General features: G+C 39.7%; 1 protein-coding gene across 2 annotated transcripts in view; it reads right to left on the bottom strand.

Annotated features, from left to right (window-relative positions):
* cacna2d3a (calcium channel, voltage-dependent, alpha 2/delta subunit 3a) overlaps positions 1–19,052 on the bottom strand; it is a 159,149-nt gene that overhangs the window by 68,153 nt on the left and 71,944 nt on the right. For both annotated transcript variants that reach the window (XM_074680877.1, XM_074680879.1), the window contains exons 6-10: positions 12,750–12,881; positions 10,843–11,054; positions 9,745–9,819; positions 2,112–2,201; positions 1,488–1,601 (exon numbers count right to left, since the gene is read on the bottom strand). In XM_074680877.1, coding sequence (XP_074536978.1) covers positions 1,488–1,601; positions 2,112–2,201; positions 9,745–9,819; positions 10,843–11,054; positions 12,750–12,881 — 623 coding nt within the window. The remainder of the gene's footprint in view (positions 1–1,487; positions 1,602–2,111; positions 2,202–9,744; positions 9,820–10,842; positions 11,055–12,749; positions 12,882–19,052) is intronic.

Genomic DNA, 19,052 nt, shown 5'->3' with positions numbered 1-19,052 from the left:
CAAAAAACGTCTTGAAAGACTCAGACAAATACATAAATCAAAACAGGTTTCTGACATGTGACAGCAAAACAAAGTATTTGAGGAAAAGCTTTTCCTTTCCAAGAGGATCTTCTTTATAAATCCACATATTTAAAAGGAGCATATCCACCACAAAAACCAAGATCCAAGAAAAAAACAGTATTATCAAACTGAATATGAAACCTCTTCAACAGACTAGTTCAGGAAATTTTCTTTCTGCATTTCTATTTCAAGATGTTACAAGATATAAAGGGTGCCTGAATTAAAAAAATTCCGCCTTTGTGGTGAGAAAAGTTTGCTCGACAAATTTCTCAGTTAATTTTTCTCACTTTATTGACTGTTTTTTTCTCTCTTCAGAAGCACATCAGGCATCAACTTTGCCTTTCAATGACTTGAAATAAGACAATTTTTCAGGTTTATCTGGCTCATATGAGGTCTAACAAAATTTTTACGAAAAGTAATAAGTCATATACAGTTCAGAAAGTGGAATAGCCGTCTTACCAAGTGCAATATCTGTTCAACATAGTCTTGCCTCGCCTTTTATTACCTCTTTATGTAAAAAGTTTTTATCTGTATCTCTGCCAAGGAGGTTATGTTTTTGGGAGAGTTTCTCTGTCTTTTTATTTGTTTGTTAGTTTGTCTGTGAACAACGAAGCTCAAAAAGTTAAAAACAGAGCTTGATGAAATTTTCTGGTAATGTCCAAAACAGAATAAGGAAAAAGTGAAAAATTTTGGAGGTGATCTGGATCACTGTTTGCATCCAGGATTTTTTAAAGGACTCTTTATCATTGTGAGATAGGGCTGTTTTCACTATATGTGTATATAACTCCACGATAAATGGTGGGATTGCTTTGTAAAACAATAAAAGACAAGGTCACCATAATTTCTGACAGATGTAAAAGTACGATCAAGATCCTGCAAATATTCTGGATACTAAGATCAGGAGTATGACATATGTACTGTGTCATCATAATTTTCAACACTGTCAGGAAACAAATTATTGTACAAACCTGCCACTAACACCAAATTGTAGCAGACAGTCTGCTGAAAGGGAGTATAACATTAAAGAAGGACTAAAGTGTTGGTGACAATCACAATGTGCTTGGTGGAGGTTTGCGCTCTCTGTTTGCCTTTCTAGTTTTATCTATTGTTATCTGGTTTAGTACTTATGGCTTATTTTGGTACCTACTGCAACTTGAGCACTTTTTCATTATATATCTATAACTTATTTTTTTTTATGACCCTTTTACACCTTATTTTCCAACTGCTGTACTATGGGAAGAGCAGTGGTAATACCAAATTTCCCCCTAGGAATAATAAAGTATTTCTGATTTTTGATGAAAAATAATAAAAGCATAAGCAATAAAGTGCATAAGCACTTGTGTGGATTACAGTTTATCCCCTCGTCTCTCGTAATGCATGAAACTACAATGAAGAAAAAATATGGTGTTTTTTTTTCAATACATTACCTTCCTTTCTGGCCAGTTGTACTTGGCAAAGATGGCATCGTACGTGTCCACTGCCCCATCCGTCACCAACATGATGGCCTGGCTGCATTCACTGCCTCTGCCAGTCTCATTGAACTGAAGAGGGAAAAAATAGGGAATTGGAGGGAAGTCAATGAAGGCGAAAAATAGTTAGAAGTTTACTTTTTTCAAAGAAAAGCACAACTGTTTATTTTCCAGTGGAGAATGTAACACATTTATATGACTCATTTGCAAATCATAAAAGGTAGCTGTGTTTTAAAAGCTAATGGAATAATAATAAACACGCATGAACACCTTCAGAGTGCATTACGCTCCCCAGAGATTACAAAGAAGAATCATTAAGCAAGATGGAGACACGTGTCATTGTAGTCAACACTTTGATGCATGTGTTGAATGTTTGATTAATTGCTCGCTCATAATGAGGAGATGTTGAACCGGTAACCTGAGTCATCAAGTGCCTTGTTTACTTGTTTCTGTGCATGATTCTGTTGATTTAGCTATTAATTACTGCAGGGCTGATTAATTTTTGTGCACGAAACGGTTTCTTTTATGTATGTGTGTATGTGGCTGTGCCTGTGTGTGTTCATGCCTGAGGGCAGCACTCACGTCACTGAGGAGATTGAAGGCTTCAGTCAGAGCTATGTCCAACATGCCGATGCCTTGAGCAAACAGCTTGTCGAGATGCTCCCTGAAATGCTGGAAAAATAAAGTAAGGGATGAAGAGAAAGGGTTAGGATCACGGTGACAGAACTGGAGGTTGTAATTGATTTTTGGAGAGAAAAAAGATAACAGTGACATCAACAATATAAAGACAATAATACAAATACCACATACACTCACTGGCCACTTGATTAGGCACACCTGTCCAACTGCTCGTTAACACAAATTTCTAATCAGCCAATCACATGGCAGCAACTCAATGCATTTAGGCTTGTAGACATGGTCAAGATGTGCTGCAGTTCAAACCGAGCATCAGAATGGGGAAGAAAGGTGATTTAAGTGACTTTGAACATGATATGGTTGTTGGTGCCAGACGGGCTGGTCTGAGTATTTCAGAAACTGCTGATCTACTGGGATTTTAACCCACAACCATCTCTAGGGTTTACAGAGAATGGTCCCAAAAAGAGAAAATATCCAGTGAGCAGCAGTTCTGTGGGTAAAAATGCCTTGTTGATACCAGAGGTCAGAGGAGAATGGACAGACTGGTTGGAGCTGATAGAAAGGCAACAGTAACTCAAATAACCACTGGTTACAACCGAGGTCTGCAGAAGAGCATCTCTGAACGCACAACGCGTCCAACCTTGAGGCAGATGGGCTACAGCAGCAGAAGACCACACCGGGTGACCCTCCTGTCAGCTAAGAACAGGAAACTGAGGCTACAATTCACACAGCAACACCAAAACTGGACAATAGAAGATTGAAAAAATGTTGCCTGGTCTGATGAGTCTGGATTTCTGCTCCACATTCGGATGGTAGGGTCAGAATTTGGCGTCAACAACATGAAAGCATGGATCCATCCTGCCTTGTATCAACACTTCAGGCTGCTGGTGGTGGTGTAATGGTGTAGGGGATATTTTCTTGGCTCACTTTGAGCCCCTTGGTACCACCTGAGCATGGTTTAAAGTCAACAACCTACCTGAGTATTGTTGCTGACCATGTCCATCCCTTTATGAGCACAGTGTACCCATCTTCTGATGGCTACTTCCAGCAGGATAACACTCCATGTCATAAAGCTGGAATCATCTCAGACTGGTTTCTTCAACATGACAATGAGTTCACTGTCCTCAAACGGCCTCCACAGTCCCCAGATCTCAATCCAATAGAGCACCTTTGGGATGTGGTGGAGTACCTTGTTGAATCAATGCCACTAAGAATTATGGCAGAGAGGGGGTCAAAACCGGGACTAGCAAGGTGTACCTAATAAAGTGGCCGGCGAGTGTATTCTATGCTTCTTTTTTTGCCAACAAATGTATGGCTATGTATGCTTATGCTTAAGTGAATCTGTTTTTAAATGTGATCATGTCACAGGGGGTATATTATCTCTGTGGCATTTAATGAAGGTTTAATGTTGTCAGCAACTTAACAGGTCTCATGTGCATGTGTCATTTATTCCAACAGCCTTGAGGGAAAACTCATTTACACACACACACACACACACACACACACACACACACACACACACACACACACACACACACACACACACACACACACACACACAGCTGGACTCTGCCCATCAAGCTATATATAGTTTCCTCGATCCAGTTGTTGGATTTTCGACCATTCTCGCTCAGCTTTGCTTCTTTTTAACTACCTTTTTACACCACTGAGGGGAATCACTGAAACCCTTAAGTCAACCTTCATCGTCACCGGCCATGCTTCTTATTTTTTGAGCACTTCTCTTGCCTCACTCGGCATTCATCTCCTCCAGTCTTGTGCTCTTTACTGATGGGAGGAGAAAAGTCTCTCAACACACAGCAGGGAGCCAAAGCAGCAGAAGGCCGTATCAAAGCTTGCTCACTTGGGGGCAAGCGCACACACACAAACTCATACACACACACGCACACACAGTGGCGTGCGCACCAGCAAAATACAAATAAATTTGTTCAAAAAACAACCTCCAGCACCCTGACAACCCCACCAAACAGTAAAAAGACACAACCTTTCCTTTGATGTGGATAAAAAGGTTAATCGGTTCCAACAAAAGGCCGTACCCTGGAGCACAGCAAACTTTACCCAGTGTGTGTGTGCGTGCGTGTGTGAGAAACCTTGTGTGTGTGTTAAGATGAAAGTGATTTGTCTCAGCACAGCAGGCTGCGATCAATCCCTGGTGCAGCTGTGTACTTAAATGGCACAATTCAGAAAGTGTGCACATGTGTGAGTGTGGGTGCAGCGCTAAATTTGGCCAACTTTTAACCTTTTGTTCTGTACCACAACTCTCTGATATGTACCCCTGACATCAGACTTTTTATTGCTGAAGATACCTTTTATACTTGGAAATTATCAGAGCAGCCAGCTTAATGAAACTCAAACTGCAGCTTTTTGAAGCCTGAGGTTTTGATTTTATGGTGGGTTTTTAATCGCAGCACGGAACCAGGTGCAATTCTGATAAATGCACTAAAGAGAGAAAGGGAGAAAAAAGTTTGTTTTCTAAGACGACTAATGAGTACTGTGTAAGGACGTTAGTGTGTTTGGCTTGATTCAGCATAAAATTAACAGATATTTGGAGAATCCCATGTTTCTAAGTGAGATCTAAGCCTCTGTGTTGCACATACTAAAAGTCCTTAATCATTGAATGAACGCCACTCTAGTTTGAATGGATTTAGAAAATTCTTGTTAAAAGTTCATCAAGGTTAGAAATGAGCATAATAAATTGAAAACTAAGTGCAGTTAGAACTTAGAAATACCTGTAACAATATTTACACCAGCATTAATGATCAGATTTAGTGTGTTCCTATGTACGTAGCTGTTGCCTGAATTATTGAATGTCAGTTAATTCTTTCTGCCTGGTCTGAGGCTAGGCTTACATTAGAAAACTTTCAGAGCTTTATGAGGTTTAAAATTGTGGGAGACCACACATATTAAGACTGTTGGCACTGATTTTTGACATTGGATCACACACACTGAACCTATCCTAAAGAGCAGCTGTCCACACTCAGCATCTGGAGCACCAATCCCATGGAAATAAATCTCAAAGGAGCTCATGTGAGAAAACATGACTCAAGAAGTTAATCTTAGATATCAAAAAAATATGTATAAACATCAGCAAGGCTTCTACACAGTTGAATGCTTGGATAAATAATCAGTTATGACCAAGCAGCAACCTCTGGTCTGAAGAATAATGACTGTGTGAAAGCGTACAAGCTGTACTTCTTCCAGATTACAGCTTGGGTCTGAATAGAAAAAACAGCTTGGATTTTATTAACAATTTCTCTATCTATAAAAGAGTTTTGACTACATGAGGACACAGCTGACTTGATTGACAGAAGGGCAAACTGTAGCTTTCTCATCCAAACTCAAATAAAACTAGTTTGCAGTTTTGCATTTCAAATGTAGCTCCTATCGACAATAGGCTTCAAAACTCTACTTCAGAAACAAATGGGTGATGTCACAGAAACAACATCCCATTATTATACAGTCTATGGTTACCCCAAATCAGGTCATGCATCCATGAACACTTAAAGCAAATTGAGACCTAAACTTGGCTCAAAGTTCTAGTGTATAGCCCAGGGGTGGGCAAACTTTTTGTTTCGGGCACCACAATGGGTTCTAACATTTGACAAAGGGGCCGGACCAGGAGTAGATGGATGGAGTGCTTTAGTAACTATCAGGGTATCATTCATTCATTCCATATTCGTTTTAGAATCCAAAATCGGAAAACGGATAACGACTTGTTGTTCAATTTTTTATTTTCAAATCAAAAATCAGAAAACACATAACAGTCTATTTTTTGCTGTTTTGATTTTGTTTTGAAATTAAAATTAGAATATGAGTGAGAGAATGGAATTATAATGGGATTTTTAATCCATGTATGGTTCGTTCTTTTGTTATTCTGTTTCAAAACAAAATCTAAAAAAATAAAAAAAACTGACTTGTTTTTTTGTTTTTCTGTTTTAAAACCAAAATGGAAAAATGGAACTACAGAAAAACAGAAAAACAGAAAAATGTGTTTTTTCTGTCCTGGTTTTAAAGTGAAAGAAAAAAACAAAAAATAATTAAAGATTGTGTCAAAATTCTTTGTGTGATATTTTGATATTAAATGTGAACTCTCTATATAGAAAACATCAGAATTACAGGGAAAATAAAACATTAACAAGGTTTATTCATTTAAATTTTTCAAGTTCGGCGGGCCGGATTAAAATGTTTAATGGGCCACATGTGGCACCCGGGCCATAATTTGCCCATGCCTGGTATAGCCAGTCTAATCTTGTTTGATGGAGATAATGTTAAAATTATACTTTTTTTCTTGTTTTTCAAGATCTAAGATAAGTGTATCCTAGGTCTGCTTCCTCCTTATCTCCTCACCTATACTGTAAGGAAAAGTGAAGGAACTCATGGTCTTGGCAAAAAAGATCTTTCAAGTTTGCTGCCCCCTCTAGCAGTAACAATCTACAGAAAGACCTAAAACTTTGCAAACTGGGCTCTCTGGATGCTTTTCAACAGATCCTTAATGATTTGGTGGCAGATTCATCTGTCTGCAGATGTCCTTTCTGATGTAAGATGTTTTGAATTCTGGAGGTATTTGTCATATTTCCTTGTGGTGTTGGGTGTAGGAGGTAAAAATTGAACTGTGCTACTTCTGTCTTGGCCAGGACACACTTGGAAAATAAATTTTAATCTCCATTAGTCTTATTCCAGGTTAAATAAAGGTTAAATAAAAATAAATAAGTAAAAACTCAAAGGGTAGCTTGGAACTGCTGCACATGCAGGTAAGACTTAGACAAGATGAATTACATTTCCTCTATCGTTTGAGAATTAACCTGGTGTTGTAAAAGACCCTGGCTTCATTTACAAGTGCAGACTACCTAACCGTCTTACACTGTCTGACCTACACAACATTTAACTACCATCTAAAATGAAACACAAAGCTACACATGTGCACACACACTTAGAAATAAACACATATTAAAGTGAGCACAGACAAGTGCACACTTAGATCTCCAGCACTTACATGTGCTGAATGGAAAGTACTCCATTCACTCACAGAGAAATAGCTATGTCCCAACTGTGGCCTGGATTAGAGATAATAGTGGTTATTGAATTTAAAATTGAAATCTTTGATGAGACTGTGAGGAACTCGGATGAGATGGAAATCTAATTGGGTACCTGGAAATGAACTGTTCCCTCACACAGGTGACTCAGAGAGCAAGATGAGGATCAAACACACACAGCATGAGCAAGAATAAGCCATTCTTTAAAAAAAGAGACTTGAATAATAACCTATGATGTATTCAAGCATATAAACAAAGTCAAAAGTGCAAACACTACCACATTTAGAAAAATCCAAACTTTAAAAAAGAGCTTCACAAAATTAGCATAAAAGAGGGGGAATAATGTTTTTATGATACTTTAACGTACGCAGAGTAATGCGTGATGTCCACATTTAAGTGCCTGACCTCTACAAGTTTTACAAACTGTCTCAACTGGTGACCAACTGGCAAGGAATTTGGCAGACAGTCTGAAGGCAGGACCTCGGTGAAGAAAAGGACTACAAAGGTCTGGAAGGGTCATTTCACTCCATGCTACTGGAGTTTCATCATTTACATTCATTATCAAAAACAAATTGTGGAGCACAGTAGGGCTAGACAATTAATTGGATTTTAATCGTGATTTCAATTTTGCCATCTGACAATCATAAAAACAATATAATTGAAGAAAAACAATTAATATGCCACACAGTGTAGATGTATGCAAGTTTCTGTGCTTCATAGCTCTTTTGTGTTCCATGTGCAGCCACAGCGAGTGTGTGTAACTTCTGTGTATCAATAATACTGTATGTGCCACTTGCTGGTTCTTTAAAGTTGTGTTTAAATCAGTACTAAAGTTTTTGAATAAATGAATGATTGTGTATATTAATCATGATTTCAATATCACTTAAAATAATCGGGATTCTTATTTTTACCATAATCGCCCAGCCGCAGAGCACAGGTGACACAACTTTGGAAGGAAGTGATGCCAAAACTCTAAGAGCTCCCCCCGGTGAGAGGCAACCTACCAGTATTAAGTGAAAATGCCTTCCCCCACTGTTAATACAGATTAAACATAGGGCAATCTAGAAGAGTAAAATACATTTTTGTTGAGAGGTTTAGTTTTGATATGTTATTCCTCAGATCTGTTAAACTCTGTACAATCTGTAGAGTTATTTTCTTCTTTCCAGAGATGTCTGGAGACTTATCTGTTCAGGGAACACTTAGGCCCTTAATCTGACCCTTCTCCTCCTAGCTGGTTGCTAGGCGCCGCCCTGTTGGCTATAGCTGCCTTTTGCAGTAGCTCTCTCTTCTTTATCCATTTGTTGTAATTTTTTCGTCGCTTTTTTCGTCATCATTGTATTTGGAGTGGATCATTACTTTGTATGGCTCATTTGTTGGTCATGGACACCAAACTTTTTTTGGCTTCAGTGATATTTTTACTACTTTTTTTCCTGTGTTTGTCTGGAGATCCTACATGTAACCATGGCTGCATTGTTTACATGTGAACTCAGCTGTTAGCAGCCTGTAGCATGTCACTGCTAACCTGTGTAAGCCCTGATGTCTTCCCACAAGGTGAGGAGAAGGAGGTGAGGACGACGTGCTGGTTCTCAGGTGTGAGCTATGAAGTGACGACATGGTCCTGTATTTCCATCCATTGTTATTGGGAGCGAAAGATCTCTCTCCAATAAGATGGACGAGCTAGCTGTGCTACCTCAGCAACAGAGGGAATACCAGAATGCAGAGTAGCATCATGCTATTCACAGACATGGCTAACGCTGCTGCTGTCACTTCATTTTCGTTGTACTTGTTACAATGACAATTAAGTTCTATTCTATTCTATTCTATTCTATTCTATTCTATTCTATTCTATTCTATTCTATTCTATTCTATTCTTTGTCTTCAGGGGTAGAATGAGTCAGAAGTTCTCAGACCTATGTCTTATTGAATATTTGTCACTGATCACTGAATGTTGTTGAAGGTTGAGCTATATTTTAGCAACGATTAATTGTGGTTAGTTATGGCTTCATTATTCTACATCCACACAATAAAATCTTCTTGCACGTAACGGCAGCACATGCAGCCAAATAATTTGTTGTTTGTTGCACAAACCAAGATTTTCCATTCTGTTTATGCTTGTGTTGTACGCCACTTTGGACCAAAGTGTGTGAAACTGTAGAACTGTTGAGCTGTGGTAAAGCCCCGGCTCCTGCAGCAATCTTAACTGTATAACCACCATCCATTGTTTTTTTCTCTTTCAAACTAACAGCAACAAAAGCCTCTGTAGAAACTGTAGCAATCTGGAATAGAGTTTCCAGACACCCTTTACAGTCTTTGATGTGAATGTTGATGTAGTGTCCCAGAATCAGCTCCTTCCCTGAGTTTTCTGCCTAAACACACATTCCTCAGTTTTTTCCCCCTTACAACAACCTTTCCTTTGCAACCTCTGAACCTGACCATAATGTCCATTACGTACATTATATACAGTATCTCAGTGTTTGTAAGAGGAGAAACACAAACAGGCAGATAGAGACAGGACTGGGGAAACTTACATCTTTGTTGGTAACATCTGCTTGGACCAGCGTTCCATTGAGACATGGCTCCACATAATGCAGCTCCTCATTGTACTGAAAAAATACAAATCAAATAATTAAGTCTGTCCCTTTATTTGGGCTTGGATGTCTGATCTTATGTTTGTGAATGCTAAACTGAATATTTTAGAGACTTCACTCATCTTGATGAAAAGCACACATGCACATTGCTCACACTACGCGGCACACAATGTACCCGCTGCCTGCTATTTTGTGATAATACTCGCTTCGCTTTTTAATGCATGAGTTCGAATTAGACTTCAAAGTTCAAGAAAAAGAATGGAAGTGTGTTCCTCCAGAGGCAGCATTTTTTTTTTATGTGCAAGTTTTTACCCAAGCAGACATGTGCACTAACTGTGAAAGAGTTTTCTTAGACTTCCTCGAGTTTGCTCTCCTTGCAGATTCTCGAGACACATTTAATGACAACTTTACACAACTGTGTGTCTTTTATCGGAAAAACTCCTTCATGAATATAGACGGTGAAGCAGAGAAGTTGTACAAATTAACAGAAGAAAGAAGAAACAGTTGAGTCAAAGTGACACATCTGCTGAAAGAGTGTTTGGTGAAAACAATATGTTTCCGCCTGATTGCTTAAATCCTCCTTTTCTTTACTTTTCAAAAGAATAATTTTCAAAATAACATGATTAGGGTATCAAATGATAATGAAGACTTTGTTGTGTAGAGAAAGAGGATGGAGGCTGGCAAAGTGACTAGCTACGTTTTGATGTGAAATATCATCAGACACACACAAATCTGAGCACGCACACACAAGCTTGTGGAGTTTCATCAGACTGAGTTGCGATAACAATGGTTTTGGTGCCTGAGGCGGGCTCCAATCACAACTGTCGCTTTTGCAATTCAAATCTTCATTCAGCTAAGTGCTAATTGGTTGTGAGCGTGACAGGAGAGAAAGCTGATTCGTTTCAGCGTTTCCTCTGATCTGAGGAGGCGAGGATGTGGAAGTGTGTGTTTGTGTTTGTGTGTGTGTGGAAGTGTGTGCGTGTGAGGTTAAGTATGTTATGTACCCCCCCAGCTGTGTTCACATCTGCACGGACTCACAGCGATTATGTTAAAAAAGTCGTCGTCTCCAAGAGTGTCCAGTATGGAGGAGACAGTCTGCCTGGCGATGGTCAGCCTGAGGCCTTTCATGCTGCCACTCACATCCACCAGGATGACCACGTCCTTTGGAGAGGTGGCAGCCTGGATGTACCACTTCCTGTTACGGCAGTCAAAAGCAATGACCCCATGTTCATCTGGCTTCCATTTGATCCCTTGAGAAGAGAAATTTTGTAGCAAAAGTCAAGAAAAATGGTTGAATTAAAGGAAAACATTCTTTAACTTGAAAAAATATGTGAAGTTTTAGGTGATAATTCTCCTTGAAGGGGCTGTGAGGAGTTTTCTAAATGATCATGCAAAAGTCTCTATTGTACATATATGCCTGATTGTAATTCACACTTTAAAATGAAATTATCAGCACCAATATTACAGGCTACAGGTTATTTCAAAATGTTTTTTAGCCTCCCCATAGGGTCGAGCAGGACCAGATTGATTTACAGTGCATCTAAGTCTCCATGACAACACTATGCCAACTGATGCAGTTTAGAAGTGAGAAGATAGATCTGGGGTTTTCTCTGCTGAAAACAATTTATATGACTAATTTTGTAGTGATGGTGGACACAGGATGAACTGTCAGACAGAAAAAGGGCGGAAGGGCAGAAGAAAGTTAAACAAGACAGTGATACAGCCTGAGCTAAAGGCTAATTAGATTTTAGCTCGAGCTGTATCACTCTATAACACAGAGGCTAAAATGTTTGTGATAACTTTCATTCCAACCCGCAGTCAGCAGTTATTCTGCAGTGGTCTGTTCAAACTTGAGAGTCTATCAATAAAATGAAGAGTGAGGTTTCGTTAGCTCTGCTTGGTAGATGACTGGCAGAACATAGATAACTAGGGTTCACTAACGTTACACATTATGGGCATGTCTCAGAGCACTGGGCTGCTGATAGCACTACATATAGCTGGCTACTACAACATTTGCTTCATGTCACATTTCAAACCATGTCGCTACTTAACTGTTCTTGAACAAAAAATATTGTTTCAATCCCATCTCAAGAACAAACACACACCTCACTAAAAGTAATTTACGAAAGTGTGTGTGAGACTCCATGCCAGGAGGTGGCGAGGCAGTCCAATTGAAACGGATCCTCCTCAAAGCATCTTTAATTACAACAAAGCTAACTTCTGCACCTAGTTCTTGTAGATTCAAGTTTTGTGCTGTCAACCAAGTAAAGTTTAAGAGGTGTGCTCAGAGGAGGAATTCTAAATATTAAACGGGATCCTCCTTGTCTAGACACTTTGCATTAATCCAATTGATACTGAATAATTCTTGAGACTCTGTTTTCATGTGGGATATTTCTTTCGAAATGTGGTTAACTTGGAGGTATACAAAAGAAGGAATTTAGTTTTAATCTTAAAGTCTTTATGCTGCAATAACTTTGGAGGTGCCCAGGTCAGAAAATATACAATGGACAGTGGAGCAGGACTTATGATAGGCAGAGCTGCACAGACTCTCATGTCCAGAGGACGACTGAGAATTTTGATATCAAACACAAAATTAAAACACCACTATGCAGGTTCAAGAGGCCAAAGATAAAAATATGAAAGGGAAAAAGTCTTTTAATTTATTTTCTTGTGATATATAGAGTATGTAACCCATTCCCTACATTACTTTACCCTCTGTAATTATAGATCGTCTGTTCTCATTCACTCCTCTCCACCTGAAAATGTGATTTTTATCCATACACCTTTCACTCTCACTCACCTTGTTCCCCTCTAACACCCACCTTTCTCTTCTTCTCCTGCGTCACCCTGTTAGCCACCAGTAGCCAACTGTCAGCGACTCAAAATAACCATACACCCCTCTCTCTGCTTTATGAAGAAGACCTCCTCATGAGAAACACACTCACCTGGATACTGCCTGAAGAAGCCTTTAGCACTGCCGAAGTACTGCCATATGAGTGATGGGTCTCTCTCAAAGTTGTCCACGAACACTTTGTTCAAGGCCTCTGACCAGTAAACTCCATTGACTATGGCGGAGTCTGTAAGTTCAAAGTAAAAGAAGGGAAGACAAGCATGAAAAAGAAAGAAAAACAACACAGAGACAAAAAAACATGATTAAAATAAAATGTTAAATTGTGAACTGTAAAGACTGGGATGTATGCCACTGTTTGTAAATTATTTTTATTAAATGTCTTATTAGACTTTTTATGAGCCATGTTCACCTGACAAAAAACATCTTAATTACAGTGGTTTCTTCTGTCTGCCTTTGCATTATTATTTTGTTATCATGTGTCAAACAACACCCATATGCTCTTAGCTTCAGCTTACACTTTCATCCAGTGTGATATGATAAACTAAAAACTGGTTCCCATGATATCCACTCACTTTAGATTCATCTTCGATTTATAGACTGAGAGCATCATGAATGTAAGTGGTTAGCCACCAGACAGCTTAGCTCATTTTAGCTGCCAGCTACCTCGATTTGGTTTTGTTAAGAAGCAGGGCGGGGGGGAGCTGGAAGCAGAAAGAGATGAACCGGCAGACAGACACTTTGTACAGTAAGACACGTACACAAAAGCCTTTAGGGAGAGATAAAAAAGAGAGCCAGGAAGGCAGGCTGAAAATGACTGCAGGACAGTCAGACAGACAAGTACCTAATGGACAGAGAGAAAGAAAAGCAGATAACAGATTTCCCATCATCCCCTATGCTGGCATCATTGTTCTGCTGTCAACAGCCATGCCAATAAGCCATGATTGAATTAGCCTCTGGAAGCTAGCACACTAAAGCCCCCTCTCGATAGTAAACACCCATCCACCTCGATGGAGTAGAAGCTGGATTTGATCCAGCCTCCATTTACACAACAATACGGTCACTTCTGGAGCAGTTTGAGAGTCTATTACAGTCTCAACTCGTCATGATGAGGGAGAGAGTACGGGCGCTACTTTCCCCCTAAGCTGTCATTTCAATTCATCTCAACTAATGCACTCCATGATTCAATCTGATCAAAAGAGCTCACATGGTTCTATAAATGCACACATGAGTGTGGACTCAGATTAAGAAGTGGAGCTGTAGGTTCCCCTCTGCACCCTTCAATGAGAGGGGATTTCAATGAGAGCAGAGAGGAGGCTTCCCCTTTCTCAGAGAGCACTAGAGAGCACATCATAAGTGTGCGGACATTAGAGTGTATCGACTTGCTGTGAATGAGTACATGGCTTCACTGCATCCCTGTTACATGTTTCTGTCATGTAGTCTTATTAAGTGTGATGGTGTGGCTTGTGTTGTGAGTTTGGAAGATGGATGTTTGGCGTGGTGAGTTCCTCCTGCGATTAATCTCCACAGGCATGCGGCTCTCTGCTATCATGGACTTAGCCCCTAATTCATCACTGCTGCCACCAAACCATTTATGAAGTGCACAGGAAACAGCCAGCTCTTCAGCAGCATGACAAACAGGTTCAGGTGACAGCACCCAGCTCGTAGTGGAAGCTGAAGGGTGCATAGGGTGAGCCCAATGGAGATAAAAAAAACACCATGGGAATGAACACCTTCAAAAAAAGGATGAACCATTCCTTTATTTCGTTGGCAAGCAACGCAATATTAAAAGGGCTGTGAGGACTGGACTGGAAAAGCTAGTGTTTTTCAAGGGTAAAGACTCCGTTTCCCATGAGCATTTGCATCCACTGTTGCGAGGAAGTGACTCGTACCAAGGCGTGCATTTGTTTTAAAGAAAATTAATAGAGAGCAGATCTTTTTATTAGGGCTGGGCAACGATTAAAACTTTTAATTGTAATTAATCGCATGATTTCCCTGATTAATCATAATTAATCGCATTGTAAAAGTGCCATAATGTCTGTCATGCAAACACCAAATCAGTACTTGTTGTACAGTAATAGTTAAATCACATATTTACAAAATGTAAATACAAAATTAAAGCTTATTGCCACTGTCAGGACGTTAAAGTGATACTCCAGGATGGAACAAGTTGGGTCCTATCACAAGGTTTAGGGCAGAAATTACCCCTACAGTAGTGTTTTTGTGCAGCAGAAGCCCAGGGCGCTCACACCAAACACCCCTCCCTGCTCCTCTGCCGGTTTTCTATGCATTCAGAAGGGGCCATATTTTACTTGACCAAAATCACAAATAAATGGACTCCCACCGAAAAACTCTGATATCGGTCTGCATTCACGCTTTATTTAGAGAATTTTCAGCACGTTACTTTCACACAAAAACACCGCTAAATAAGGCTCTAGTTCTCATCGTGTCTCTTCGTCCTGGCAGACTACCTGCGTTTGTTTATATCTGGCACGCCGCACGCACGGACTGATACACCAAGCGGCGAGCGCCTTTAAGTTCCATGGCGTTGCCCCTCTTTTCCATGCTTGTTTTGGTTACTCATCGTGTTTTTTCGCCAATTTCACTTCCGGTTCCACCGCGGTCAGCAACAGACATTTACAAAATAAAAGCATGTGAGCAACATGCACTAATGTGCGATAAAATATTCAACGGCGTTAATAGATTGACAGGTTAACGCGAAAATAACGCGTTAACTTGCCCAGCACTACTTTTTATCACTTCTTGTCTTCTTATTCGAAACAACTTTTAACCAGATACAAAGTGAAGGGGAAAATGTATTTATCAGTTATGTAGAGCTATTGTTTGAAATGTGGCGACAAGCAAATTTTGTAAACTTTGTGTATACCAGAGATTAGTGGTATGCCATAGCTAATGCAACTCACAGCCCACTGCTGTAGGACGTGGCAATAACTTGTGACATTAGTGAATCCTGTCTATATCCTACCAAAGCTCATCTACCAACTCCAACCTCACCCAACAGAGCTAGCATAACTTCACTCTTCATTTAACTGATAGACTCACAAGTTTCAGCCCACTGCAGGATAACTGCTGACTGTGGGTTGGAATTAACATCATCACAAACTGCTTAGCCTGTATTTTAGCATTTAGGCTGTATTTTAGCATTTAGGCTGTATTTTAGCAATTTAGCCCAAATTTTAGCCTTTAGCCTGCATTTTAGCATTTAGCCCATGTTTTAGCCTTCAGCCTGTATTTTAGCATTTAGCCTGTATTTTAGCATCTAGCCCGTAGATAAGCCTTTAGCCTGTTTTCAAACATTTAGCCTGTATTTTAGCCTTTAGCCTTTGCACTATCACTCTCCTGTTTTGCTTTAATCTGCTCTTCTGTCCTTTACTGTCAGACAGCTCAGTTCCAGTGTCCTCCATCAGCAGAGAAAAACACAGATCACTCTTCTCACTGCTAAACTTTGCCAGCCGGTGTGGTGTTGTTATGGGGACCTTTGACGTGCAGTAAATTAATTCAGCCCTGTCCAACCTGAACAGGAAGCTGAGGAATATTATTTAGAAAAAAAACTTTTTTGGTGCCAATATTCCATTATAAGTTGTGGATTATGATAAGGCAAATGTTTAAAGATGATACTATTTTTCAGGATCCCTTAAAAAGTCCTTACTGTCCCTTTAATACATCGGTTTACCGTCTTGATATAACTGAATGTTTTAACAGCAGCAAATTGTTGCTCATCCAACACTCTTAAGATATGACCAACAAACTTTATTTTAACATCTATCTAGAATTTCAAATCAAAGCATAGCATGTCTGTCCACCTTTGCCCTTTATCTAAAGATGAATCTTTTAATTTCTATTTTTTTTCTGTTTATGGGGCTTTTTTTAACCTCTTAATAATCCCAGATCTGGCTAATTTTTAGATTGTGAAAAGGCTTATTTTAAAATCCAGTTCTATAATAATATTTAACCTGAGCACAAAGCCCTGCAGGAGTCAGAGAGATGCAAGAGGAGCACATTGATTAACAAGTCAAGAGTGAGAAAATGTTGTTTTAATCGTATCACCTACACCTGAAGCAACACACTCACACACAAACAAGCTGCACACTCTTGTTTCTGATTTAGCAGAACAGGTTTTGTTTTCTGAACACCTGCAAACCTCTCGGCTGATTGTGCTCTATTAAAAGGCATACAAACTCAATGCAAATTCATTACTAAGAGAGCGATTTTAAAATGTCCCCAAAAGTCTTTGAAAGAACCATTCACAAACTGTTTTCTTCCCCTTAAGCCTCTCTCTCAGTCTCCTCTCACTGAACTGTGATTCTTTGCCCACCAACGAGCTGCCTGCGGTCCCAGCCGACACATCAACGTTATCAGTAGCAGCGAACAAAGCCTGCAGATCTAAAACCCTTACAGTGCTCTCCCTCTCTCATCCCCCAGCCTTTCTCTATGTGTGTGTGTGTGTGAGTAGGAGTGTATGTGTGTGTAATTCTACTCATTTGCCTGTGAATCAAATCAAAATTACTCTTCCTCTCCGTGTATCGGCCTGCCAGTCTGCCAGCCTCACTCTCCTGGCTCTTCCATTCAATTTCTTCCCATTTCAATCTCTCTCCTCCTGTCACTCTCACTTGCTTCTTCTCCTTTTTTCCACCTCACTGTAATTAATCTGTTGCTCAGACCTTCCATCAGTCTGACTTAACCTACTTTCTTTCTCATTTACTCCCTCCCTCCTCTTCTCTCCTCTCCCCTCTCTCCCTCCATATAATTTCTTTGCCTGTGGTAGATGGACTAAGCCGACATGACATTCCCTGTGTCCACTGAGCTTTGTACAAGGCCATGGCTTCACTGGGTTGGACTTGAGTGGATGTAAAATTGGCTAAATGTCTTATTATTTAACAGCTAATTAAGCCAGTGTGTAGTGGGGATGGTGGAGAGGGGTACAGTTAATGAAGTCAAATCCTGTGTGTGTGTGTGGTGTGTGTGTGTGTGTGTGTGTGTGTGTGTGTGTGTGTGTGTGTGTGTGTGTGTGTGTGTGTGTGTGTGTGTGTGTGTGTGTGTGGATGCAGCTGGACATCCATGTGGTCACATGTACTTAATCTGCATCTTAAAAAGCAGGGCTCCAATTAACAAAATAATTGAGCGGTGTAAACAAGACTTTTTTATCCTTCTGGTATTTTTCAAATCATGTTTAGCAATATGCAGCTTTAACATAACTGTAACATATTAAAGACACTGAGTGTGATAAAAACTCTGTTTCCAATGAGCACCATCACCCACTATCCACTTCAGGAAGTGAATCTTGGTGAGGCGTGCATTTGTTTTGGAAGTAAATCCATTCCAATGATTGCCCCTTTTTAAGTTATTTCTTATCTTATTTTATTTTTTATTTTTTTTTAGCCTTTACCAGAGAGGATAGGATGGTAGATAGAGTCAGAAACAGGGTGACAGTGGGAAATGACGTGCGGGAAACAGGCTGCAGACCGACTCTAACCTGGGCCACTCTCTTGAGGGTGAACCTCATGGGGCGCAACCTAGACCACTAGCATCTGCACCCCTGATGATCATTTTTTTAAAACTACTTTTCTTCAAATATATAAAAGAAGAACTATTTCAACTACTCCTCAACTCCTCACAGAGCCTTAAAGCTATTTCATTCAAGACACACAGTTAATTCGGTTGGTCATCTAAAGAATTGCTGTTACGTAAATTCAAGTCTTTGTTTATGCTTTGAAAATAAATTGGCAGTTTTTCAATGTGTGATTGGAAAGTATCCAATCACATCTTCAGCTGTGTCTGGGCTAGCAAAATGGTAGGATTTTTTTTTTCAAGGGGAAGAAACAAAAAACAAATAATCTTTGTTTTTTCACTCCTAGAATTGCTGATAAACACAAAAGAATGTCACTGTTTCCTGGCCTTTTTTCTATCTTGCTGAAGAATTTCTGACCAGGTAATCAAGAAAAAGCTTCTCTTTTTGTCTTTGTGGCCAGTCAAACCTTTGTGACAGGGATCTTGATCACAACGGGTTACTATCTAAAAAAACACCTGACTGTTTAAAAATGGATGACACGGCAGCTCTCCAAAAGTGACGCCAATTATTAAGCTCTCCTAGAGGCTGGCAGCAGTTCATTTCAGTCGTTAACTGATGGGTCATTGGTTGAAGAGGAAAAAGTTTTGTCAATCAAGTTTTCTAATATCAAAAGCTAATATTTTATGCTTATTTAGTTGTCTGTGTGATCTGTTGGGAAACGTAGCCCTTTGCTGAGAGAAAACATTACAAAAAAACAAAAGTCTTGAATTTTTCAAGCCTACTGAAGAATGTGCTAAGCTAGGGAGGGTGCCAATATGAGGTACCTTTGATGTTTTATCAGTAATTCAAACATGTGGTTAGCAATAGGAG

This window comes from Halichoeres trimaculatus, unplaced genomic scaffold (genome assembly GCF_033239565.1).
Source record: "Halichoeres trimaculatus isolate MK-OKI-2021-1 unplaced genomic scaffold, fHalTri1.1 fHalTri1_scaffold_11, whole genome shotgun sequence".
Lineage (NCBI taxonomy): Eukaryota > Metazoa > Chordata > Actinopteri > Labriformes > Labridae > Halichoeres > Halichoeres trimaculatus.
This window is presented reverse-complemented; position numbering and strand designations above follow the sequence as displayed.